The 25,994-nt window shown below is 42.7% G+C and overlaps 1 protein-coding gene across 2 annotated transcripts in view; it reads right to left on the reverse strand.

Moving 5' to 3' along the window:
- Nucleotides 1–894: 894 nt before the first annotated feature.
- The window catches only part of PDGFD (platelet derived growth factor D), a 229,311-nt gene continuing 204,211 nt past the window's right edge, over nucleotides 895–25,994 (reverse strand). For both annotated transcript variants that reach the window (XM_072821774.1, XM_072821773.1), the window contains exons 6-7: nucleotides 13,061–13,275; nucleotides 895–3,751 (exon numbers count right to left, since the gene is read on the reverse strand). In XM_072821774.1, coding sequence (XP_072677875.1) covers nucleotides 3,626–3,751; nucleotides 13,061–13,275 — 341 coding nt within the window. In that variant the 3' untranslated portion in view covers nucleotides 895–3,625. The remainder of the gene's footprint in view (nucleotides 3,752–13,060; nucleotides 13,276–25,994) is intronic.

The raw sequence follows: 25,994 nt of genomic DNA on the forward strand, positions 1-25,994 counted from the left end.
ACTCTGGAGACACCCCGCCCTCGTGCTGTATGTTAAGTCTTGCAGGCCTTCATCGTCTTTAACTCGATCTTTAAAAACAACAAAATTTAAGTGGTTGTCAATAAAAACCAGTGGATTATAAATATTCTCTCTTCCAGCATATTTGATCAGAGCTGTCGATAAACACAACTGTATTTCCTGGGATTTCAGGCATGAATAATAATCTATGAATTTTAATTTAATACTCTTTCAGAGGACCCTGGGAGGATATCAACAATTTGGACATCTGTTAAGTCATTCTCAGAGTAAATAAAACTGGACACGTATATACTTCAGGAAATAACAGAGGATTATTAAGGTACGTGCATTAAGATGCCGCTGATATACGTATATAACTAGCATGATTTTTACATAAAAATCCCAGTTATCTGAGTTAACTGCCATGCACAGCATTGTTGGATTCCTTCCTTTTGTCCCCCACACTTGACTCACACATGAGCTGGTATTTCCTATGGTAAAATTGTTTCTTGGCACAGAATACTCGTCTCTACTTCCTTTCCCCAAATAACCTGAAATTGCTCAGCTAAATACAGTGGCCGAGTCTCACCCAACACTGAGCAGCTGTCGTCGTGCCTCCAGTAGGATGAAGATAGAGACTAGGCTGAAAGCAAGAGCTAACCTCGCAGAGAGGAGAGCTGTCCCCTCGCTCGGCCTCCCCGCGGCCCCCACCTCCACACCATGCACTGAAGTCCTGGGGAGCGCAGCCCCTCCACGGATGGGCCCCCGAGAGCTGTTCATACTCACACCCGGGCTGGGGCCTGGATGGAAAAGCCGCCAGGGCAGGCAAAGGGGAAATGAGTCTGGATGTTACCAATGTCAGGCCCCTAAGGAAGAGACAGGCTGTGAACTCTTAGGTGAGGAATGTCAGAGGAGACTATATTTATTAAAAGGCCCCTGTGGGGACACAGAAACGAAAGAACAGCAACAACAAAACAGCAAAACCTCAGGTCCCGCCCTGCTGCCCGGAACACCCCGGAACACCCGGAACCCAAGCGCCCGGCCAGCAGACAGCTCGCTCTCTGGTGCCCCGCCCCGGAGCTGCATACATTGGCGAAGTGAGTTTCTAACATTGTACACCTTTTAAAACTGCCACTGGGAACTAAACAATGGAGTAATTTCGTTCAAAAGCAATACATTTTTTTTTTCATAAAGGTAAGAGGAATTTTACTTTTGCTACAGAGAAATGCTGCAAGAGAAAAAGCTGCCTGTTACCGATATAACAAAAAACATAAAAAATTCTCCTTATGAAAGCATTCTGCTCTCTAAGAACATCTTGAATGAGAGGCATTACTGCAGGTGAGTGAGCCATGCAGACATGCAGATTGATTAGGGTTTGTTTTGAAATGTAATTTGTACGGCAAGCTTTTTTATTCCTTTGATGGCAATGAAACAGATTTATTGGCTACGTGTTGGAAGTGCAATAGATAACAGATAACCAAGGGAGACATTTTAATAAAACACTCAGAAAAGAAGAAACAAAAGTGAATGACTATGCCTGCTTACATTTCAGCTAATAAATAAAAAGTACAGAGGGGCCTTTAACTGAAAACCATCCTGGTGATTGCAGACTGGAAGCTTTATTGGAAATTGGATAGAACACTCTACTTTTTCTTACTTAAAGCTGTGACATGAGCCCTACACCCCGGAGTGATGTGACACATTTTGCTTTGGGCACATAAACCAATAGGGTAAGTGGTAGGTGGCTGTGAGGGGTCGAGGAGTCCTGACTGTGAGTGCATCTGCTTTGGCTGTTTCTGAAGTTCTGGGCAACCCAACAATGCAGTGATTTCACCACTCATCCCTTGTGGTAGAAGCACCGACTGGGTGCTGCCAGGGAAATCTCACAGGTGCATCTTTAATAACCAAAGACCTTTGGTCTCAAAGAACTGAAAGGGGAGGGGCCTACGAATGCGGATGGTGGAGAACTTAGCCCATGCTTTCAGTCCAGGTATATTTAGGCTGCTCACCTGACCCAGGGCTTACCCAGGCCCCATCATGCACCCCCAAACTAGTTCTGGTCAGTAGGGCCCAAGACTCACGGAAGAAATTGGCTCTCCCTTTTTTGTTTCAAGGCAGCAAGAAAACCAGAGCTCACTCTGATTTCAGCATTGCCCTCAATGATAAACTTCCTACTCTGGGAGTCAATTCTTCAAATAGACAGTGGGGAGCCAGGGAGGGAAAATTATTCTAAATACCAGTAATGACCACAGGTGCAGACCCAAGATTTCTAGTGGTGGCGCGAGGCCAAATTTGTGTTGCTGTAACTTTCAGGGTAATTTCTTAGAACCAGCTCCACAGATCTGGAGAACACTAGAGACCCCAAGTCTGATATCACGTAGTTCAGAAACAGGAATTCAGAATGGTGAGTGAAGATACGATTAGGAATCTACATCAATAAAATTGGGTTGTTTTAATACACGAAGGCTTTTAAGGTATACATAATTCATGATGCTCACCAAATATAAAATGCCATCATAAATCCACGTGTGCATTTCAGAGAGACGGGATCATAAAAGCAAGATACATTAAATGAATTGGCATAGTTACGAGAGTTTGGATCTGTTATTAAATATGGATCCACTCAAATATTCCATCCAATTTCCAGTTCTGTTAATATTTCTATGTTCACTATTTTTACTTTAAACTACCCAGATCTTTCAATGAGCACTATTTTTTTAAAGGCTCATACAGTCCTCATGCCATTTCCCAAAGGGACTACTTTTGTGGAGGGGCTTTCAGAAAGAAACAATTCAAAATTCTGCTACACTTCATAAATTGTCTCTGGGAGGATTATAATAATAAAACCTGAGAAGTTTTTTTGAGACAGATGTTAAATGAATTTGCATGCCTCAGCAAGATGCATAAAAAGAGGACTTCATGACTTAATTTCTAAAGCATCTATATTATTATGGCACGCTTCTGGAGATAGGTAATTATTGTCTACATAGGTAAGCATGTAGTGTGTCCCACGGGAAAAATAGGTAGGACTGTGCCTTTTCTCCCAGAAACCACAGTTTGCCTTTTTTTTTTTTCCTTTTTTTATAATTAAGATGTATATGTAAGAAAAACTCATTTATTGGTTTTTAATATACAAGGTGTTTTCTTTAAAAGAGCAAGATCCAAGATTGTTTTGTGATTCAAATTTAAAAAATAAACAAATTAATCTTCTGAATCTTCCAGGGCCATGTTTCATGTATTTAATATGTCCCTTAATTTGTTAAAAGATTTTAAGGCTCTAAATAACTCAGGCATATGTAAGCTCTGGTGTACCTGGCCATACACACTGAATAAACCATTTTATGTATTTACACACAGACATGGAGAATATATATATGTGTGTATATATGTGCATATATTCTCCGATACTATTCTTAAATGCAATCCTATATTCTTGGATAAAAAGTCAGTGATATAGCTTTCTAGTTGCCATGGCTAACAAAGCAAGGTTGAACCTCATCAGCCACTTGCACTCACTGCTTTGCAGGCTGGTCATTAAGTTCAGTTGCTGGCAGGAAAAGGATCTCTTACTACACCCTCCTTAAACTAAAGATTCACTCGTATTCAGGGTAAGTAGGCACACATTCTTTTATCGAGGTGGTCGGGAGCTACAGATGCAATCACACCGCTCATGGTGATCCAGCTGGATGTCAACAAGAGCCATATGCTTCGCTCTGCCCCTCCTCTTGAAATGGCCAGGCTCAAACTTCAATACCTAGGACAAGAAGTATATTTCCTGTTAGAAAACTCTGAGAGTCAACACAACTAGATATCCCTTATTCTCTTTATGATGACTGGTTCTCAACCTTTTGAGAAACCAATAGAAGCTATGATTTTTGCTATTATGATGCTCTCATGTAAATATTCTTAAATCATCAGCTTCATGACGTGGAGTGTTCTGCTCATCACAGAGCAGCCTCCTGCATCACCAGCCTACAGACCAAGATAAGCTCAGGAGTCCTGGCATATATTGATAGATTTCTAAGGGCCGGTTTCATGCCAAGTGCTGCTCCAAATACTGTCATAAAGATTCTTTTGAACAAAGCATATGTTATGGATAAATACAATACTGAGCACTTATTACTTTGTAGACATAAAGTGAATAAAGTCATGAACGTAATATGCTGCTGTGGCTAAATGTTTCATTGGGGTAAAATATCTTGCCCTGATGAAGGTGATTAGTGGCCATAATAAAGTGAAATGTGCTTATGTTCTTATATATTTGTTAATACACAACATCTTTTATAAGTCAAAACAGATCAGGCTCCACTAGAATCTTTCGACATTAATACCTACCTATCAATATAGCATTTCTTCATAAATATATCCTTTTAAAATTAGTAAGTTGATTGTGATAACATGGATGGAACTAGAGGGTACAATGCTAAGGGAAAATCAGAGAAAGACAAATAACATATGATCTCACCCATATGTGGAATTTCAGAAGCAAAACAAGAAAGACACAAACCAAGAAACAGACCTTTTTTTAATTTTTAATTTTTTTTTAAGAGACAGACTCTTTAACTACAGACAACACACTGAAGTCATGGGGGGGAGACAGGTGATGAGGATGAAGGAGTGCACCTGTCATAATGAGCACTGAGTGATGAAGGGAAGTGCTGAGTCACCTGAAATTAATATTATACTGTATGTTAACTCACTGGAACTTAAATAAAAATTTTTAAAAAACAAAGCTGAAACATGATTCTAGTAAGTTTATGTGGAAGCTAACTTCTCCCCTGCAGTGGCCTTCACTGGAATCACACATTGCTCACTGCAGACACAATTACTTGTAAAATCATGTGCGCACTTTCACATAAATGATCTGGTTAGTTTAACTGCTTCTTTGCTTCATGTTCTTAGGTTCCTGTTAGTCTTTACTTTCAATTTTTTGTTCTATTTTCCTGTCAGACTCTAAACTCCAGTGGGCACTACCATACAATTATGCTGTATTTTGCAGTTTTCAAAGGATTTGCACAGACACATTATTTCTTTTGCCCTCCAGCAAACCCTGTCACATAGCAGATGACATACCCTATGTCTGCTGTCTATATTGGAAGACTGAGCCTCTCCAGGAGGCCCTGTGCCGGGTATAGGGTCCTCTGACCCCTTGGACCTGGGCACAGGGTTCTGTCCACTAGGGTCCTAGCACACTGGGACTGGTGCCTTTTCTGTGTGCCTGTGATTCCCTTTTGTGTCTCGCAGGGGTGTCGGGCAGCACAGGTGAGGAGACTGGGGACCTGATGTGCTTCGGCTGGCACACCGTGGTCCAGGCTGAAGGTAATGTGTGGCAAAATCTTGCCTTAGAATCTGCAGGACTTTCCATGGCATTTCTCTGCCTCTTTACCATGGATTCTCTTCCCAGCAATCTGCTCATCCTCACACAATTATTTGTTTCAAGTCCTGAACAAACCAGAACCATCTACCAGGAGAGTGGGTTCCGAGTCTTAGCTCTCTGTACCACCCCTGGTCCAACTCTACTGTGCCATGGGGGCTCCAGGGAGGAGGAGACTAAACCCCTTCATCTGTTCAACCTGCAATCAAGCCATGGAGCCTGGGCTCTGCTACCAGAGTGGAACGTGGAGTCCTACATGGAGCAGAGCTTCAGAACAACATATATGAGCCCACAGTGAGGGGGAGATGATACCCTAGGAGACTTCATGCCTGAGGCACAGAGGCTGAAAGTATTTGCTGTTGGTGAAGCTGGTCTGAACGATATGTGTGATGGCTGATGACATAGCTCCCTATTCCTCCTGCCATTGGATTACACTCAGTGTGTCCCATATAATTTCACACCATTATCATGTGTGATAATCCATCCATATAATCCATATAATCCATCACCCTCTGTCTGCTGGATTATAAACGCTTGGAGGGCAAGGATAGCAGAAACTATTACCAACATTATTGAGTACTTACTAGATGCCACACGCTGTTTTGAGTGACTTTGCAAATACTAAATTATTTGGATCTCACTGCAAAACTGATAGGTTCATTTCTAATTTTTCATAGATAAGGGAAGAGAGATTAAGTTACTTGCCCAAAATTACAGAGCTGGTGATTGGTGGCACCAGAATTTGACTCCATGTGGGTTAGCTCACCTGTGAAACAGGGACTTTGGTTTGCATGGCTCAGTAGCACGTTGAGAACCTAGTAGCTGCTAAAGAAACACACCTGGGTGGGCGGGGCCCCAACCAGAAGCCTTTGCTCCTGTGCTCTCCTTTTTACCTCCCCCCTGCATCTGCATCTTCTCTCCCACCTCTAGCAAACAGCTGGCACACCAACAACCCAGGAAATAGAGCAGAGGCCAAAGAATGTGCCCCATGCTTTGCACCACTTCTAATGCTTTCACGATTTTGGAAGAAGATTTAAAGTATCAAGAGCAGAATTACAGTGACATTTGCTTTCTGTTTATGGCTCCCATGCTTTCTCCTGCTGGGAACTACAGAAAAGGAAAAAAAAAAAAAAAGATGTTGCTTCTTCATTAGAAAAAAAAAAAAAAGATGTAGCTTCTTCATTAAAAAAAAGTAAAAACCCAACAACAACGGTTGAAGAATGTGTTACATGTTGGGATATTGAACACCCTGTCACGATGGGTAAGCAAGTCCAGAGCTAGGCTGTATTTGGTCAGATTGCCATGGAAGGCATTGGGCATTTGAGTTCCACAGCATCACGGAGAATTTCTCCAATATGAATTAGTCACTATTGTCCAAGGCTCCACACAATCCAGATGTCTGCAGATGTGCAGGAGGAGCATCTGATGAGCTAAGGCCGTGACAATAGCCTCATGGGCTGTGATGACTGGCACCACATTATCAGGGCTCTGTCGATTTGCTTTCTCACTGGATGGCAAACAAAAGTGTGTGCTGCGGATGAGCACAGAGCCCTGGCAGTTTTTCTAACTGGTCTCCCAAATGTGTGGGGATTTTCCCTAAGTTTTATATTAAGCAATGTGGGCACTGTATATATGTGTTTTGCTGATAAGAAGAGAAAAATGAATTGGCTGACACTTTCTCAGACAAGACAGGAAAGCACTGTTTGAACAAAGTGGAAATTGGACTGTTTCCTGGCTGATCACAGCACTGATGTTCAAAGCTTTCATACCATGTAACAGTCTTCAGTTCAGGTACACAGCATTGAAAGGAGGAAGAAAGCAAAGCTGACTTGAGAGAGCATGGAAAGTTAAAAGAGAAATGAAAAGCCTTTATCTGTGAAGGCAAACTGGCTGGTTATAGGTTATCTGGTCACTACTAAATGGAAGGAACCATTGAATTAATTACAGCTGCTGAAGGATACTTAGGAATAGGAGCATCCCCAAATGCTTTCCTCGTTTCCGAGCTGTGGCTCACAGCTGCAAGCATGCCCTGAACTAAGAGCCCACCTAGGAGCAGCCAGCCATTTCTCATCACCTGTGGGTGGAAATGGACATCCTGACCCCTCTCCACAATCTGGAGAGCCACACGAAGCCAGGCAAAGTTTACTCTTACTAACCGGAGAATGACTGAGACAATTGGTGGCTTTCACAACGCTGCACAAAGTCAAAGATGTTCAGTTTGCAAATTACCACATCATGAAAGATATTTCACCTCGGTTACTTGCCTTGTTGCCAATAAACCACCAAATGAATCATGGCCATAAAGCTATTACACTAATAAAACAAAACTTGGCAGAAAAGCTATCTGCTGAGTTGGGTTCTTCTTTATTGGGAGTATATATATATATATATTAAAAAAAAGGTTGTTAAGGCCTTGTAATAGTTCTCAAATTAATGGCTGACATAGAAACATAAACATATTTCAAGACAAATGCACTGTATAAGCAGGAATCCTTAAGAGTTTTAGATCCTACCCAAGTTCTAAGGCAGGTGGTGTTCCATATACAGATGGTTTCCGATCTTAAAAAAAAAAAAAAAGCTTCATATTTTTGCTTCCATCCTGTGCTTTTCACGCTTCTAGACTTTATGAAAAATGTGCAGAGACTTGAGATTTTTAAGGGCTGGTAGTCCATTTTTCCGAAATGGACAAATATCTGGAGAAGGGATAACATATTATTTTCTGCCTGGGTAATGGCCAAAGCTGCCAGCAGTGGTCCCAGCAGACGTGGGACACCATAGCAGAAGGACTCACTCCATCCATGTCTTAAGATAAATACTTGTAAGAAAGACACCGCTGACAGAGTTTAGCGACGACTCCTGGCAAAGGAAGTCTGCCGGTGATGGAAGGCTGGGATTAGAGTCTGGGTAAATAAACTCACAAATACTCAAAGAGCAACCTCACTATCTGTAGACATTAACTTTTCTGTGAGCACCCTGGGGGTTACTGTGGGGTGAATGCTACAGTCCAACCTTTATTTTTTATTTAAAAATTTTTAAAGATTTTATTTATTCATAAGAGACACAGGGAGAGAGGCAGAAACATAGGCAGAGGGAGAAGCAGGCTCCATGCAGGGAGTGCAGTGCAGGACTCGATCCCAGGATCCTGGGATCATGCCCTGAGCCAAAGGCAGATGGTCAACCACTGAGCCACCCAGGCATCCTACAGTCCAGCCTTTAAAGAACTAAGCAGTTACCCAATTTTCACAGCACCTTCCGGGGTTGTTAACTGTGTGTTCAGCCTCCCGCTGCAAAGAACGTAATGGAAGGCTCAGCGGGCTCTGAAGTCAGAGCATGGAATTAGCCCAGAGGATCGTTCATGTCACAGATGGTCTTGTCCACCTGAGGGGTAGCACACCCTGAGGCAGCTTTGCAAAAACGATGTGGGAAGCTCGGCCTAGAAAGGAAGGAATGTGCACATTTTGTTCTTAAATGCAGAGTCCATTCCCTCTGTGAGTCATCGGGGCTGTGAGGGAGCCGGAGCAGGGACAGCCAGACCTCCTCTCAGAGGAGTCCACCCACATCTGTTGTGAACTTTCCAGTCTTGAGATCCTTGCGATTATCCAGCATCCGCATGAAGTGAGTGTTGTGTTACTACTGATGAGCCAGTGAACTCTTCTAGCAACATTAACTGTTCATTCTCTTCCACTGACTTAGCACTTTTACCACCAGTTTGCTTGTGTTCCTTACAGAGTTTCAGGAAGGTGGGATGTGGGATAGGATAGCTGACCAGTCATGGATGCCATATCATTTCAGGCCCGTCTGGGAACCCGAAATCGTGGGGGTATGGTGGGGATGCAGGGAGGAGTCCCCAGGCCCAGCAGGATGGACGGGGCTTTGGCTGCCTCCCAAGTGGCAAAGCTGGAACCACACACCACGTCTTCCTTCCAGTCATGCAATGTTTTGTTCTATTGCCCTGTCCCTCAGGAAAGCAGGAAGAGCCCATGGGAGTGTGGTCTCAAGTCTCACCCAAAGAGAGAGAAAGAGGAGGCAACAGGGAGACTCTACACTAGCTCTAGAAATGCGATTTCTAGAACAAGAAATATTATTGACTTTCGTTATGGTGGGCTATCATCATAACCCCAAATCTCACTGCTTTTGCCAGAAAGTAGAAACTTCTTAGAAAAAAAAAAATTCTGTCTCCTTCATCTCAATTTCCAATTTTAGCTAAATTTGTTTCTATGGCAGATGCTTAAAACATGTAAAAAACTAAAAGTACTATTCTTTTATCGCAAGTCTGAAGCTCAACAGTTTAAAACCTCCAATTAATCTTTTTGTTCAGATATAAATATCTGTTTACATTTCCTAACTCTTAAACTATAATAGGAATCAAATTTATAATATAAAATTCTAAAGTGAAATAAAAATAATCCTCTAAAGTCATTTTTCCCCCATTTTGTCCAGAGACCAGGAATGACTGTGCCAGAAATAGAGATGGGTCCAGACTGTGCTCTTCAGTATGGGAGCTGCTAGCTGTGTGTAGCTATTTACATCTAAATTAGTTAAAATCATATAAAATTAAAAGTCCGGTTTCCTGTTCTATACATGTCAAGTGGCCCATAATCACACATTGCCGTGACTACCATACTGGATGCTGCCGAAAGGAACATTTCCATTACTGCAGAAAGTTCTACTCAACAGGAGAGGGGATTGTAAGCAGCATCGCCACAGAATCACAAGAGGAAGGAGAGAAATGAACTTCCATCTTTCTTTCTGCTGCTTCCTGAGTTTTCGGCTGTTGCCTGAATGGACATGGACAGGGGACCAGAGGAAAAACATTTCAGTATTAATTTACAAGGTCGGGGATCCCTGGGTGGCTCAGCGGTTTGGCGCCTGCCTTTGGCCCAGGGCGCGATCCTGGGTTCCCGGGATCGAGTCCCGCGTCGGGCTCCCGGCATGGAGCCTGCTTCTCCCTCTGCCTGTGTCTCTGCCTCTCTCTCTCTCTCTCTCTCAGTCTGTCTATCATGAATAAATAAATAAAATCCTAAAAAAAAAAAAAAAACAAGGTCACCATATTTCTAGGGAAGATTCTGTTCCTCTGTGGTGCACTATCAAGGAAGGACGAGAACTGAAATAACTGCATCCTTTAATTGTCTACACAGTATGTTTTCTGGAACCTTCCTTTTGAAAGATCTCTACCCCAAGTATCTTTTGTATCCTATGTATTCCAAGAGGCACAAACAGGAAAACACCTTAACAGGATGCCTACTAACCTAGGAGAACAGAAAACCATACAGAAGGTAACTGTGTCGCACAGTGAAAAATGCTCACCCCCTACGGGAGAAAAAGCACAACCCCTGGAAAGAGCAGTTATATAAACTTCATTAAGAGCTTTATAATTTTTCAGGTTTTATGCCTTAAACGTGGAGCAGAAATACCCACGCAGAGTCACGCAGGCCCGCTTATGTGTCAGATTCCAGTTACCCTCCTAAGGGTGCTCATGCCCCATGGAAACTCATTTCACATCTCATCAGTTACAACCAGAAGCTAGGGAAACCGGTTTCTCATTTCTCTGGGGTAAGAACACAGACACAGAATAGAACAAAGAATGAGGATTCTTCCCCTAATGAGCCTCACTCAAGCAACCCCTGCTTCTGGAAATGGAACAAGCCTCCTACTCATCTTCATGGGGCACTCAACAGAGTGATCATGGTGACAGGTTGCAAGGTGTTTCAGGAGTCGCAGGGCAACAAGCCAGGCATGTTTGTTCCAGGTGCGTGGCGGCCGAGGGTGATTGATGCTGTTTCGTCCCTTCGTCCAGAGTGTGGCAGAGTGATTTTGTGTAGAGCTCTGCAGACCCAGAAGTAAAAATACTACGAGGCAATGTTTCAAAGAGATGCTTCAGAGAGCAGCTTCAAAAAGATGCTGACATCTTAGACCTGCTCCTGTGATGACCTGAGATCAAGGACTTGCCTTTCTAGACACTAATTGTGAACAGAAATGACAGGTAACTGCCCAGGTGTACAGAGAGAAGAAAGAACTAAGAAAAGGGCCCTTCAGAATTCTGTAGAGTTAACTGTCTAGGAGGTGAGGGGATTTTAAGGGGTGGCGTATATATTTAGTTTGACCATTTCCGCAATAAACAATTTAAATGATGAAGCTGTAACTTGTATCTGAGCAGAGTCCAGAGGAAAATCGAGCGCTCTACACATAGATCAACGGGCTGCACTCGAATGTGTTTCCTCAATGTCATGCCTACGTAGAGATCTTGTCACTTGCCAGATTATATTTTAAGTTGACCCTGATGAATGCATTCTGCATTGATCCTCGGAGATGACTAAATGTTACAAAATCCAGTTCTTAGATGCAAAGGACAACATCCAATCTAGAGGTAATCAGGTCAAACAAAAATACAACACAATGAACACAGACTATAGCATTCTCTGGATATGAGAACATGTTTTTCCCTTGAAAACGGCAGGGCGGAGTAAGAAATTGTTAGGACTAAGAAAATAAGTTCTACGTAGGTTCAAAATAATGCATTTCCCCTGTGTAAGGTAAGCACGGTCATGGTGGCATGTGATTTCCTGCACTTCTCGAGTTAAAAATACCAGTTATAACGCATGCATTTTCATTTAGCTCCCAAAGTCACCTCCTTAAACTTGTTAGTATTGTTTTATTGTTTTCAGGATTAAAAAAAAAAAAAAGCCCAGCTTTACAAAGCTGAAGGTTTTATTTGGGGAGCACTCTCTATTCCTTTCTTTGGTGGATACAGAGGAAAAGCAACTCAAACAATAATTGCTAACGATAATGTCTGCTTCATTGTTTACATTATGCTCTTGAACACATTTCCACACGATGTTTCACATCTTACAAAATGCAGTCCATATGCACTATTTTATTCCATCCCCAGAACCACTGCATACGTGATTATCTGCTATAATTTCTTAGTCCCATTTCACATATGTGAAAACTGAGTCTCTAAATTTTGCGCCTCCATAGGTTCCCATGATTGGGAAGTAACAGAGCTGCTGCCAATAAAGTGCTATGTGTTTAAAAGGGAAAAAGCACAGTGTTACTCGTGATAAGAACATGGAGTCCTGGTCTCTGAACAACTCTGCCCTCCTTAGGTAACTGTTCCTCTTTTATCTTCATAATTATGTTTGCTTATTTTTGCATACTTTCCAAGCTGATTCCCCAGGTGGCACTCTGCAGTATTTAGGAAAAACTGGTATTTTTAGAAGAAAAATATTATCATATTTAGAGAATTAAAAAGTCTCTATGCTTTCTGTCAATTTACATTTTGCTGTCTTCATTTCTGCTTAATATCTTCATGACTTGACTGAATTCAAGTTTGGCCTTTAGAATTTGGTAAGAGGAACCTAGATTTTGGAGTGACAGCCATTATGAATTCCATCACATTCCTACCAAGAGGCGATGTGAACACTGAAGCACTGCATTGTACATCTGATTATGTAATCTAACAGGGATATTATTGTCCTACAGATCAGAAAGAAGAGTCCATTCTTCAGGAAGGACTTAGCCCCTCTAGGGCATTTGGCTTGGCAAGTTTAGCTCATGTATAATTTCATCTCCCAATTATCTATCTGGCCGGGGGCCTTTGTGCAGTGAACAACCTGAACAACTGTATGTAATGGGCTGGTCATCCAGCACCCTACAGATGACATAACATTGCAGCTGAGGAGGACATACCTCATGATATTTTTTTACAGTTTTCCCCGAAGTGCAGGTACAGGATTTCCAGTTGATGGTTCCACAGCCACAGTTACCTCCACAGCGCTGCACGAGGAGGCAACGGGGAAAGAAGACCACGTGGGTCAGCTTCAGCTCCTCTCTTAGGTTGACGGAGTAATTCCTAGGAGTGCAGCTATAGCGCTTGACATCATCATTGAGCCGGTCCAGGTCCACTGTAAGAAACACACAGGTGTGACAGCACAGGACCCTGAGCAAAGCATCCCAGCAGGTGTCTTGGGGACGGGGTGGGAAGATGCTGCAAGGATGATCTTACTTCAGGGATGGAACCTGCCCTTGGGATAGCAATTATTAACCTAACATGGAAGGTGGAAAATCTGACTCACTTGGGATCTCATCTGCCCTTCAAAAGAAATAATAATAAATTACATAATCAGCAACAACAAAGAAAAAACAAAACACTCTACAAAACTTGGCTAAATCTTTATTTTGGTTCAAATTTCCTTCTATTCTTTTTTAATGTAAAAAAAAGAATTCTGAGGAAAGAAAATGAAATGTTCAGCAATTTTAAATAACTGCATTTATCTTAAAAAAATAAATCTCCCCTTGATTCTAAATAAAACCTAAGCTCTAAACCAATATTTAAATATCATTTGAATTATATCAGGGACACATTAGGGACAACAGGTCTATTATGGTTAGCTGGTAATGAAATTTTACAGAGAAGTGTAAAGAAGAAAAAGGTTTTAGCTTCATTTTAACTCTAAGGTCAACCAAAACATTAAGAAAATGGTATTTTGGGGCAGTGCACATGATGCATCTTTGTGCACTGTGTCCTAGATGGCAGTAGAGTGTAGTGGTTAAGGGCTGGGTTCTGCAGCAAAGCCACAGCTGCCTGCACATCATGGGCCTGCCTCCTGTGTCACCCGACTGCTTCCTCACCTATACAATGTGAACAGTAGAACTTTATCTGCTTCTCAACAATAACTGAAGGATTGAATCTAGTGTGCCTGGCACTCAGTTAAGGCTGATGATTATTATTCATCCTGATTCATTTTGATTTTTCCTCCATATTTCCCTTTAATGTCAAATGGTCAAAAGCCAAAAAAAATTTTTTAAAAATAAAAATTCAGGCCTTTCTCCTTTATTTCTCTCTTTTGGTCATTACTCCAAGTCAGTGATTGTCAAGGGGGGATGGCTATGGGGACTTCTGTGAATTAAGAGCATCACCTAAATTTTCAAATTTTAGTCACAAATATTTACTTGAATTAAATTTATATTCTTGTATTTACATAAGTTACATTTAAAAGCCAATCCTCCATGCACTTGGCACCTGAACCCTCTGGCTGGCGGGCACGGCCATGGCTACATTCTCAAGAGGATGCATAGGTGCCACACCAAGTCCTAGAGTGTGTCCCTTGTCACCTGCCCGGCGAGCTTGGAGGAATCCCACATCCCCAGGCTTACTCTGGACTCTAGCCCCCATAAGCGGGGGGTTTTGGTCTTAAACCAAAACCTTTTGAGGAGCAGTGAGAGTGCTCTTTTGGGGTAGAGGCCAGAGACTAAGGATGCTGTCACAAGAATGCATGAGAGGGGTACCAAAAGCAAAGAAGCCACAAGTGGATGAAGAGCCCCCTTAACACCATGAAGTTAGTGGGAAGTCTGGCCATGTGGCCGGTGACCACTTGAATACGGAATTAATGGCAATTGGACTGATGCCCTGCCCTGAGAGCATTTCCATATGTGCAACTAGGCTCTGATTCTCAAGGGCAAGGATTTTTTCCCCCAAATGCTATATGCTGAGCTTGCGACACTAGGGCGGTGGAGGGGGAATAAATGCTGAATAATTTCTGTGCATGATTTATTGCTGTTTTTTCCTTCCTTTGTAAAGACATGTCCTAAGTTTAGCTATAATCAATCCAGATGTAAATTGAATGAACTGTGTCTTGGGAAAGGAACCATTTTATTGCTGCTAAAGCCCTGGAAATAACTGCAAGCAAAGCAGGAAGGGTTACATAAATGGATTAGGAAGTGCAACAATCATCCATTACAAGTGTCACCTTGAGGTGCATGGTGATGCTGGCCGTGCATTCTGCGCTGCGGACAGGCTGAGGCAGGGGGCTGGGTCTGCTGTGCGTGGTAATAGGTGTCTGTCAGGCCTAGCGCAGAGGAATCAGGAGGTGCTATTAGCAAGGAGAGCTGGTGGGGTGCAGGAAGGCAGAGAGGGCTGGCAGGAGGCATGGTGCTGGGGTCTCTAGCTCAGTCCCCCGCTGGGCACCTCCTTCCTGTCACCGCACTTCACGGTTCCCCACCCTTCCAATGTGACCGGTAAGTGGGGAAACAAGGATCTGGGGCTCTTCCCCTTCTTTGTTTGTGTTTCTGGCACATCTGGCAGTGTGGGGGCATGACAAGTACCCACAAGTCTAAGGAAGATGATGCAGCTCCCCGGTGCTGACCTGGGCCCAGGGCGGCCAGCAGCACAGCCTTACCTCCAGGAAGCCCCCCAGCCAGGCTCCCTGCCACATGCCTTTCCTCGGCATTAGCTACACCCGAGGGTGTGCTCAGCAACCCAGGAAAACCCACATGCTCCTCACTCATCTGCACCAGGGCTCTTCACCCGTCAACTGTTTCACCCACCAGCACCAGTCACTTCCATTCCCCAACCACCAGGAGGACAACACGATGGTGCCAGTTTCATGCATCAGTTCGCTGATGGAACAGAGCGCAGTGGCCCAAGGGGGCCGCCCTGCTTCCTGCGGGGTTGAAACCACTGAGGCACGTGATTCAGAATAGACCTCAAAGCTTTCTCTGAGTGGATGCGAGTAAAGGGGAGGGGGGATTGCAGGTATTCTGCGGGCACATGGATTCCTAGTCAGGAGGCTGGTGAGGCTCCAGCAGAGCAGGGGCCGGGCAGGGGGCTGGTGGCCAGTAGGCTCCTGGCACCTCTAGAGGCGGGGGGTGGGGGGGGTCCCTGGGAGGGCTTCCCAGGGAGGGGGCTGCACCTTCCATGCCGGTGGCAGTCTCCACAGAGGAACACAACAGCACAGCTAGGCTGTCCCAGACTGGATTCAAAGGCCTGCATATGTCATCAGTTTTCCCTTATTTCACCCCAGTGTACATACGTTGCAATCCCTCTCTTGCTGTCCTTTTGATTTTGAGTCTTGTCCTTTCATGGATCTTCGAAATCAGTTTGGTCTTCTGGGCTGTGCACTGACAGTCTGTCCTCAAGGGTGTTCCCTGGACCCACTGTCCAGGGTGGGGCCCTGCACGAGGCAGCTGGAGGCCCTCTTCCTGCACCCCTACTCAGAGCACAGGCCACTTGCAGAAGTTTCTCGTGCTGTGCTGAGTCCTGTGGTCTGAGCACCAGGTGGGGACGAGTCAGGCAGCATCCTGTCTGCAACCCGCTGAGGCTCAGGTTGGGGAGTACCTAGAGTCAGCCCAGTTTGGTCCCGGCCACCAGCCAGCCCGAAGGCTCCGAGGAAAGTGAGAAGCTCTTCACATCCTCACCTACAAGAACCAGCACCCAGTGCTGTGAGTTCCATACCATCACTGCTCTCCCTCTCATCCGGCAGGAAACTGAGCCTTTGGGAGATGAAGAAGAACCCTTGTCCACAGCCACAAATGCTGTCAACGGTGGAGCCTGAATCCAGGCTTTCTCATGCAACTGTGCTTACAGTCGTGGTCTGGAGGTCTGGAGGTCTGGAGGGAGGTGCAAAGAGCAGCTTCCAGGAGCCATGCTGGAGCCGCCACAGGGGACCACTCACTGCCCATGGACTAGGCTTCCCCGGTGTGTGACAGACCCCAACCTGTCACCTTCAACATATTGCTGATGGCCTACACCCGAGCATGTGCTCTGGGGCATGCACACTCATTTGTCAGGTTCTGCCGGGAAAGCACAGCAGGTTCTGGCGAATCACTTAGAGCCTACGTCCATCCTTGGCATTGAAAAACTGGATGAGTTTCATCTTTTCCCCTGATCTGAGGGCACTCCTGTCTTTGCATGACCTTCGTTTTGCCCTCATTTCTTCTCAGACACCTCCTTGCCCTCACCTGCCTGTGGTCTTGACTCAAGAAAACCAGTTGGAAGCCACGCAAAGAGCTGAATGGCTCGATTACGAAACTTCGTCTTCAGAGGGAACCAGTGCTAGACTCAGAGAGGTTCTTTGTAGAGGCAGATGAAGCTAGTCCAGGCACACCTTGTTTTTGTGTCTTGCTTTACCGTGCTTTGCAGATGTTTTAGATACTGCATGTTTTCACAGATTGGAGGTTTGCGGCAACCCTGAGGTGTACAAGTCTGCTGGTGTCCTGTTTTTTGGCAGCATTTGTTCACTTTGTTGCATTTTAATAAATCTCACAGTATTTCAAACTTTTTCATTATTATTATGCTCTTATAACAATCCATGATCAGTGATTATGACTCACTGAAAGTTCAGGTGATGTGTTAAGTATTTTTTAGTATTAGAGTATTTTTAAATTAAGCTACATTTTTTAAAGATGTAATGCTATTGCACGCTTGACAGTACAGCATAGCATAAACATCACTTTTATATACACCAAGAAACCGAAATATTCATTTGCCTGGCTCTATAGCGATATTTGCTTTATTGCTATGGAATAATGGGCCTGGAACTGAACCCGCAGTATCTCCAATGTTTGCCTCCGTTATGTCTCAGGTGCTTGGCAAGCATGGCGTGGGTGGTGATCAGCTCATGATTAAAATCTAAGTCTTTTGTAAGTTGATTATGTCTAGTTTTCTGTGAACATAAAAATTCATTGAGAAACAAAATAATGTCCTCCCTTTGATTGTAGGAAAGAACTTTTATCCCCCCTCCCCATGCATGTTTAATTCATGGCTTGTTTTTCTTAAACAGGAGGACAACTCCCATGGGACAGTGTCTGGGTGTCAAGTTTATTGGCCAGTTTGTACCGTGCTGGTCTTTCAGCAATCTTTCTGTTGCTGTGTGTGTCGCTAGCTTTATCTTCATTTCCCTGAGTCCACTGGTGTCTCCAATTAAACTTCCACAGGTTCCTAGAAAGAGCCAGGAATAATTTTCTAACCAGACCAAGCCTTTACCCTTTATACTGCTAAAAGTCCTTATAAACTCTTCCAGCAGACACACACCGGTTGCATATATACATACATATATACAATACATATAATACATATAATATATATATGTATTAGTGCATGTTTACTTGAAGTAGGGCCATATATATATATTTTTTAATTTTTAGTACCATGGTTCTATCATTCTATTTCGTTTTCTCTAGCACTCAGTCTACTCTGTCATTTTAATCTTCCAGAGCTCAAGTCAAAAGCTAGATTCAGTCTACATCTTCCAGAGCTCAAGTCAAAAGCTAGATTCAGTCTACATCTCCTTTGACCCTTCTGCTATATACTCGCCACACATCCTCTGCCTTCTTTTACAGCACTTACTTCTCGGGCCTTGCTTTGTCATTTTATTTAGGTGTTTCTCTCCCATTAAAATGTAAGGTTCTTGGAAGCAGAGAGTTAATCATCTTTTCACCCCTCCTCTAGTGCCCGTAGTGGACAGCCCAAATGTAGGTCAGTTAAGTCTTGCTCTCCTAAAACCATTTGGTTTCAACAAGGTACCGCTGAAAGAAATACGGCATCTCTGTAGCCTGAGCACATGCGCCATTTAGGATATATGAAATAACTAAGTCCAATAAAGAACAATTAAGTCCCTATGGTACCTCCAGACAGGTTTTTCTAATTCTCTCTAATTCTGTTCTGACTTTGAATGGATACCCGTAAACTTAAAGTCAAGATCAGAAAACGTTTACAGCATTTATAGCCTTACTCATCAATCCAGATTTCCTTTGCAAGGATTTGGTATATAATGACTATCTGAAGGACTAAACTCCTAATGGTATAGGTCAAGACTGAGACACCAGCCTTCTAGAACCAGCTCCATCAAGGATGCACGGTGATGCCTGAAGATAATTGGTACCAAGACCCACACAATCTAGAAGCAATGCCATGGGGAGAGGATAGCACCAAGAAGCCTTGTGCTCTGATGCATGCCCCAACGAGCTCAGAAATACATCCCTTGTCCAATGGGGAAAAAGTGCCACAATCTGTTATGTAAAGCACTAAGAATGTGACTTGGATTTTACAACACTAAATTAACAAGGCTTTGAGTCAGGGTGGGAGGTTAGGGGGATATATGAATACTTGTAGTATTTTACACCAAGTAACTAGGGTTTCTCAGCTTTTTTCAAGGTTCATAAATTGCCCAGGAGGAGTCTATTCATCTTTATGGACATTACAACCTTATTGTGGTTTTCAGATGCCCTCTTCTATGAATCAGCACATAATTATGAAAACTGTTTCCATTCCTCAACCCCAATTTGGAGGTGCAAATCATTGTAGAGAACAATTATTTTATAACCTTTAATGAGAAAATACCAGGATACTTTAAACTTAAAATCATGAATTCTCATAATTCCATTTGCTGGTTTAATTTCTAAAGAATGGACATACTTACCACTTGTATTTATAGCGATTAACCTAAGTCACCAGGTTCCCAATGAGACAGCACCTAATTTTCGGGGTTTAAAAACATTGCCAAGATGTTGTTGTGTGAGATGTTGTCATAAGTGCAACTCTCATTGTTTTCTGGTAATAAACTCTAATTGCAGACACGACCATCCTTGTCTGATAGGTGTGGGACCTGAGGGCAAAGGAGCCAAGTGAGCTGTCCAAAGTCACTGGACGCATAGCAGGTGTTTGACAAACACATGCCACAAAATGAGTCCATGCATGGCCATCTGCGGGGTGCTGAGTCAGGCATGAAAGCAGCTGGCATCATCATGAGGCAATGCTCCGAACTCTAAGAACTGTGACCTGGTGGATGTATGAAATAGGTCTACAAAATGAACAACAGGAAAACAAGCTAGGAGCTGAATACGAATCAAGAAGATCTTTAAACATCTTACTCCGACATATGGAGTCTGGGTCTCTGAGCTTGAAACACCACTGAGGTTCCCCCAGCAGGCCTGTGCAGGGAACAAACCCAGATTTATGGCATGGCTCTCTCCTCTGCAGCTGTCCCAGGATGTTTCTGATTTTCTTTTAGTATATAAGTGGGAGTAACAGTACTCCCCTGCCAAGAAATGTATTAAGATTAAATGAGTTAAGGGGCACCTGGGTGGTGCAGTTGGTTAAACATCCGACTTTGTTCTGGCTCAGGTCATGATCTCAGAGTCGTTGGATCAAGCCCCAGGTCAGGCTCAGTGCTCAGTGGGGTGTTTGCTTGAGATTCTTTTTCTCTTACCCTCAGCCCCTCCTGCTACTCACATGCATGCATCTCTCTCTCAAATAAAAAAAATCTTAAAAAAAAAAAAAAAGATTGAGTTAACAGTGTTTGAAGCACAGAACAGAACCAAATCCTAGTTCTCAGTAGACTGAAGTGAGTAAAACTGATCAACAAATACGGTTTAAGCACAGAATGACCCAAACAGCCAGGATGCCGCACGTGGGGCATCAACAAGGAAAGGAACTCATGATCTTAATGTCAGAAGGCATGATCTTGTGTGTTCAGTTTAATTGCCTGGGACTTAGCACAGTCTTTACAAATTAAGACTCAATGAGCTGGTTTTCCCAGCACCGGCAGTTTTGAAAGGAGCGTGTGCTCTAGGAAGGGGGTACTTTCTCCCTAAGTCCATAGGTGCACAGAGCAAAAGGATGTCTCGGGGTCTGTGGGGGGGCAATGCTTCACAGAAAATGTGGGCAAGGGAACTACGATGCCAAGACATTCATCATGAGCCAAAGTAACTGCTGTGAGAAAGGCACACAGACCCAGCCAGACATGGGAAGTTGCCATGAGGTGGTGTCTTCCAATCCATGTGCCTTGATGGGGGAGTGACTGGTGATGAAACATGTAGTGTGCACCCACATAGACACATGCAATGTGATCAACAACAGTGTGGCTTTTGTTAGTGCTCCCTGGCAAACTGAATTGGGAATCTGGATACTTAACAGCTCCTATGTATCATAAACAGTGGCTACCATCTAAAAAAAAAAAAGAAAAAAAAAGTGCTTTTCAAAGGAAACATCCAATGAGCAAAACGGTGCCAGAAAAGTTTTGGGTAAACAGTATCATAGAGAAGTTTAGTACTTGCCGATTATTTTGTAAACTTTTAATGAGTGTCTTGATTTTACAGATACTTAAATTTGACAATATTTGGATCCTCTGTAGGAGGCTCTCCAGATTAGTGATGATTATCTTACAGCCCTACAGGAAAGAAAGCACAAGAGTTCACAGAAATATCTCAGTTCTGTGAGTTTTACTGATGTAATAGTATAGCTATCATTGACTGACAGCCAACTCAGTGCTCCTCTGCTCTTACTAATCCTAACACAACTCCGCAAAGGGGTCATAATTAGAGCCATTTTGCAGAGTGCAGAGCACAGAGGCTCGAGGTCTATACGTGACTCCCCTGAGGCCACCGCTCTTTGGATATGAGTTAGAATTTTATCCCAAGTTTACTTGATGACAAAGCCCATGCTCTTCCCACTACAGCATCCCTCCTTTCCCTCCATTTTTATCAAATTTGTGGAAGACAATTCTAACACTGATAAAGACAGCTTTTACTTGGCTCACACCACATGGTTCAGGAAGTTCAATAAAGCCGACCCTTTTTCAATGTCAGGAATTAGAAAAATAAATCCATTTTGATTTAATGTCCCTGGTACCTTTGTTTACTTCACAGACAGGTAGTTACAAGAGGGTGATATCTCCAGAGAGACTTCTCTGATTCATCGCTAGCATCAAAAGGCCTGCTGCAAGTTCTACCCAGATAGCAAATAGGCAAAGTTGCCAGCATTCATCTTGTGATGCTTCAGCTTACTCTAAACTATGTTCATGTCTTAATATACTATGAAGTTATTTTCCTCATTCTAAATCATCTTTGGAAGAGCAAAACTTGTTTTTTCCTAGTTAGTAAACAAGGGCATGACAAAGAAACAGCAATGAATGACTAATTAAAAAATAAAAATTATTTTGACTTAGGATAATTCAGAACCAATTCAAACATTTTGATATTACACATACTAATTTCAATTAATTCTCAGCCTCTATACTGGTTATTTACCTATAAATCATTTTCAAATTAAAAAGTCAAGTGGTTTAAATTTTAGAGCAAAGCAATGTCATGTAAGAAATCACAGAACTGGTATCAGAGCCTCTGAAATGGGTTAATACCTGTCTCAGAGCATCAAACTATTTAGCATCTATAAAAATCACATATGTTAAATCCTGTCACTTGAAATCAATTTAATACCAATATATTTGCTCCACGTAATGTAGAAATATGGATTTTTTTTAAAAGAGGAGGGCAGGGATCCCTGGGTGGCGCAGCGGTTTAGCGCCTGCCTTTGGCCCAGGGCGCGATCCTGGAGACCCGGGATCGAATCCCACGTCAGGCCCCCGGTGCATGGAGCCTGCTTCTCCCTCTGCCTATGTCTCTGCCTCTCTCTCTCTCTCTCTCTCTGTGTGACTATCATAAATAAATAAAAATTAAAAAAAATAAAAGAGGAGGGCATGTGAATTTTCGCACATTAAAAAAAGGGCAACCCTTTGGGGAAGAATTTACTACTGGTAAGTAAAACTGTAGTTCACAACTATTAAGTTGGAATGTCCCGTCAATTATACCCATATGTTAATGACAACACTTAGGCTGTGAAAACAGGCTTCCCCCTTGCTATAATGTGTTGGACTTTTTCTGTGACAAACACACTATGGTTTACAAAAGGCAAGTTCTTTTGGAATAAAGAAGCAGATCTCTTCTACATTGTTCATCTCTGTAAACGGCCTCTCAATGAATGCCCAATCTGGTAAAGGTTAAGGCTGATCATTTCTTAATTTAAAGATGCCCAACGTCATGCTACAAACTTTGAATAAAGATGCGCTGTCCTTAAACTCAAAGGACTCTGCGTTAAAGAAATGCTTTCAGTGAGGCTTCAATAGTCATATCATGACTATACAGTTTGTAGAAGATCCATGTAACTTTTTTACTTAATTATAGGCAAGTGTGCTATGTCATTAGTGTACTCAAGAGACAAAGTAATGCAACTTGAAACAACTTTTTTTTAAAAAAAATTTTAGGCAACTCTGAGGTTGAAATTAATGGCAAAAAAATAGGTTTTGGAGGTGCAGTTATGTACAGATTTTGATTATCCATGTTACCTTTTCCTCCACATTCCCTAAGAAACTGAATGTTGGATATATTCACCTGTTCTATAGACAAGTCCAAGCTTATCTATTACTTGTGAGTTTTAAAAAAGTAGGCCTTGTGTGCTGAAGCTCTGGCTCCAATATTTGGCAGTGCTCTTCTCCCTCTTCTCTCTTTCTTCTCCTCTAACCTGTATCGGCCTCTTGCTTCTCATTTACAAGTCTTTCTTAGACTGACCCTGAATCTCACTGTCACCAAATCTGCCTTCAAGTAAACAGTAGAAACGAGGCACATAATATAATATTAAATATGTACTATTTCTATGTTATTAACACACATTCTTTACTTAGTGTGTTTGTGTTTTATTTTAGAATCTTTAAAACTACGTGTTTGCATATTCACATTTAAGGGCCATCTTAGAATACTGCTCTTTGCTATCAAGAAAAATACCACTCTGATCAGTCTGGGAAATCAGAAGAATGGATAGTCCATAGCAATCCATAACTGGTCTCTATTTTTGCATATCATTATAAAATTATCATACTGACAAGAGGAAATTTTTTCAGGGATCGTATAAAGTTCACTCTTTGTTGGACATCCAATGGACCTCCATCATCTGTAACTCTTCATTCACTGCTCCCTTTCTCATACAACTCACGGTATAAACCATGAGTTTGTACTTTTTAAGTTCTAAAAGCTGAAAATGGCAGCTGAGATATGAAACTGGCTTCCTTTTGCGTGTGCAAGACACATGCAGGTAGTTCAGCAGCAGGAGAATGATAAACAATTAAATTAGCACATTTATACAAGTACAGAGACAGTGGTGACTTGCCAGTGTTAAATGAAACAGTACAGACCCACCTTCAGGCCATTTTAAACAAGAGATTAAGAAGTGGAACTCAAGCCAACAAGGGGAAGAAATGTTCACTCTGTCAAAAATAAGAACGTCACCTTGAATGTTCTTGCAAGGTTCTATCAGGAATCAGAGGCATTCATGCTTCATAAAGCTACGTTCCTCTTTGATGCTATATTTTAACTAAATACCTTCACATCTATGATGTCTGTGGGGCGGTTTCTGTAAACTTTGGAAATACACTAATGCTACTTTTTAATATCTTCAGTTTCATGAACATTAATTGAGCACCTACAATGTGTCAGAGGCTGTGCCGAGTGCCCGAAATACAGATGAATGATTCCTAACGCAGCAGCTCTCAACCCTGGCTGCCTCTCAGGATCGATCTCCATCTCCGATGAGCCATCAAATAACCTTGATAGCTCAGCCCCACCCTGAGAGGTTCTGAGTCAGTGGGAGTAGGTGTTTGGGGGTAGGTGTCTGCAGCTTTGTACAACTCCCCAGCTGACTGACTATTCAGCCAGAGTTGAGACCAGACCCTTATGTCCTAGGACCTCACATGGCCTTAGAGGAAATGCCAAGACACAGCAAAAGTGCAGTAGGAGGATGTCCTAATGCTATGGCATCTCAAGTCCTCCAAACTTTGTCTGGGGTGGCAGGCTTCACAGGGAGAGGACACGGGACGAGAAAGGTTCCCCCAATGGAGTAAGGCAAACACACGTCAGAATTCCAAGTAGCCAGAGCTAGCTAACACTTCTTGAACAAGTACTAGGCCAGGCTCTCTTGATGGCACCACTACAATGATCAAAGGTAGGTATAGTCACACACACGTTGCCAGAGGAAACTGAGGCACAGTAACAGTGACTTGCTGAAAGATCACAAAACGTGTACACGGCAGAGTTAGGATTTGAACCCAGACACTCTGCTTCCAACTCAACATATCTGGGGGAAAGAAAGTAATAGATTTAGGGGATTTTAAAATTTTACGATTCCAAAAACTAGATGCCAAGAACTGCCCCTCAAATAGCTCTAGCAGTGAAGATACTTGAAGACAGAGTCAGATTTTATCATTTCTTTGTACAACTTAATTTTTTTACCATTTTTCTGGGGTTTTCAAAACACCGTGAATTTTTACTTTCCTTCAAGTTGACTAAGTAGAAATCCAAAGACAACACCACCACAGAAAAGCAATTTTTCCTCTGAGTTGAATGCAGCCTGTGGCCCTGGGAAGACTCTGTTTGAGAGTCCAGGGATCTGCCTACAGCACATCTCCACACCACCAGGGCATCAGGGACTCTCTTATCCACCCCTTGGCTGTATGTCTTAAGTACAGAAGACTTCAGACCTGAGCCATAAGCAGCCCAGGCAGGAGTTAACTCTTAGTCCTTCTAGCCCAAATGTCCTAATAGGTTGTGCTTACTGACACAAGTAGGACCTTCCTGAGCTTCACAGCTCTTCAAAGTACCCCTGATATTATAAAATGTAGGCAACAAGCTATATTTTAACTAAATACCTTCACATCTATGATGCAAATGAACCTTACAAGACAATTAGAGAAAATTTTAATGGTAAACTTCAGCAAACAAAGCAAGCACAGGCTAGAAATTAGTTTTATTCATTAAAAGGTAATTATATTTCTCTATTAATTTGAATTAAACATGCAAAGAAACATCTCAGATTATATCGCTCAGATGTACGAATAAGACATTTGTTTTTTTGCAACTTTCAGTATTGTTTTAACTCAAGATGTTTTCTCGTGAAAGGTCCTCTCTCCTCCCTTCAGTATATTTTCCTGAAACCTCCAGTTGAATGTGCCTCACCCCCACCTCTCCAAATTATCCCAGGCCTTCTCTGTTTCTTCTCAGGGACACGTACATTCTATGA

This window comes from Canis lupus, chromosome 3, assembly GCF_048164855.1.
Source record: "Canis lupus baileyi chromosome 3, mCanLup2.hap1, whole genome shotgun sequence".
In the NCBI taxonomy this organism is placed as follows: domain Eukaryota; kingdom Metazoa; phylum Chordata; class Mammalia; order Carnivora; family Canidae; genus Canis; species Canis lupus.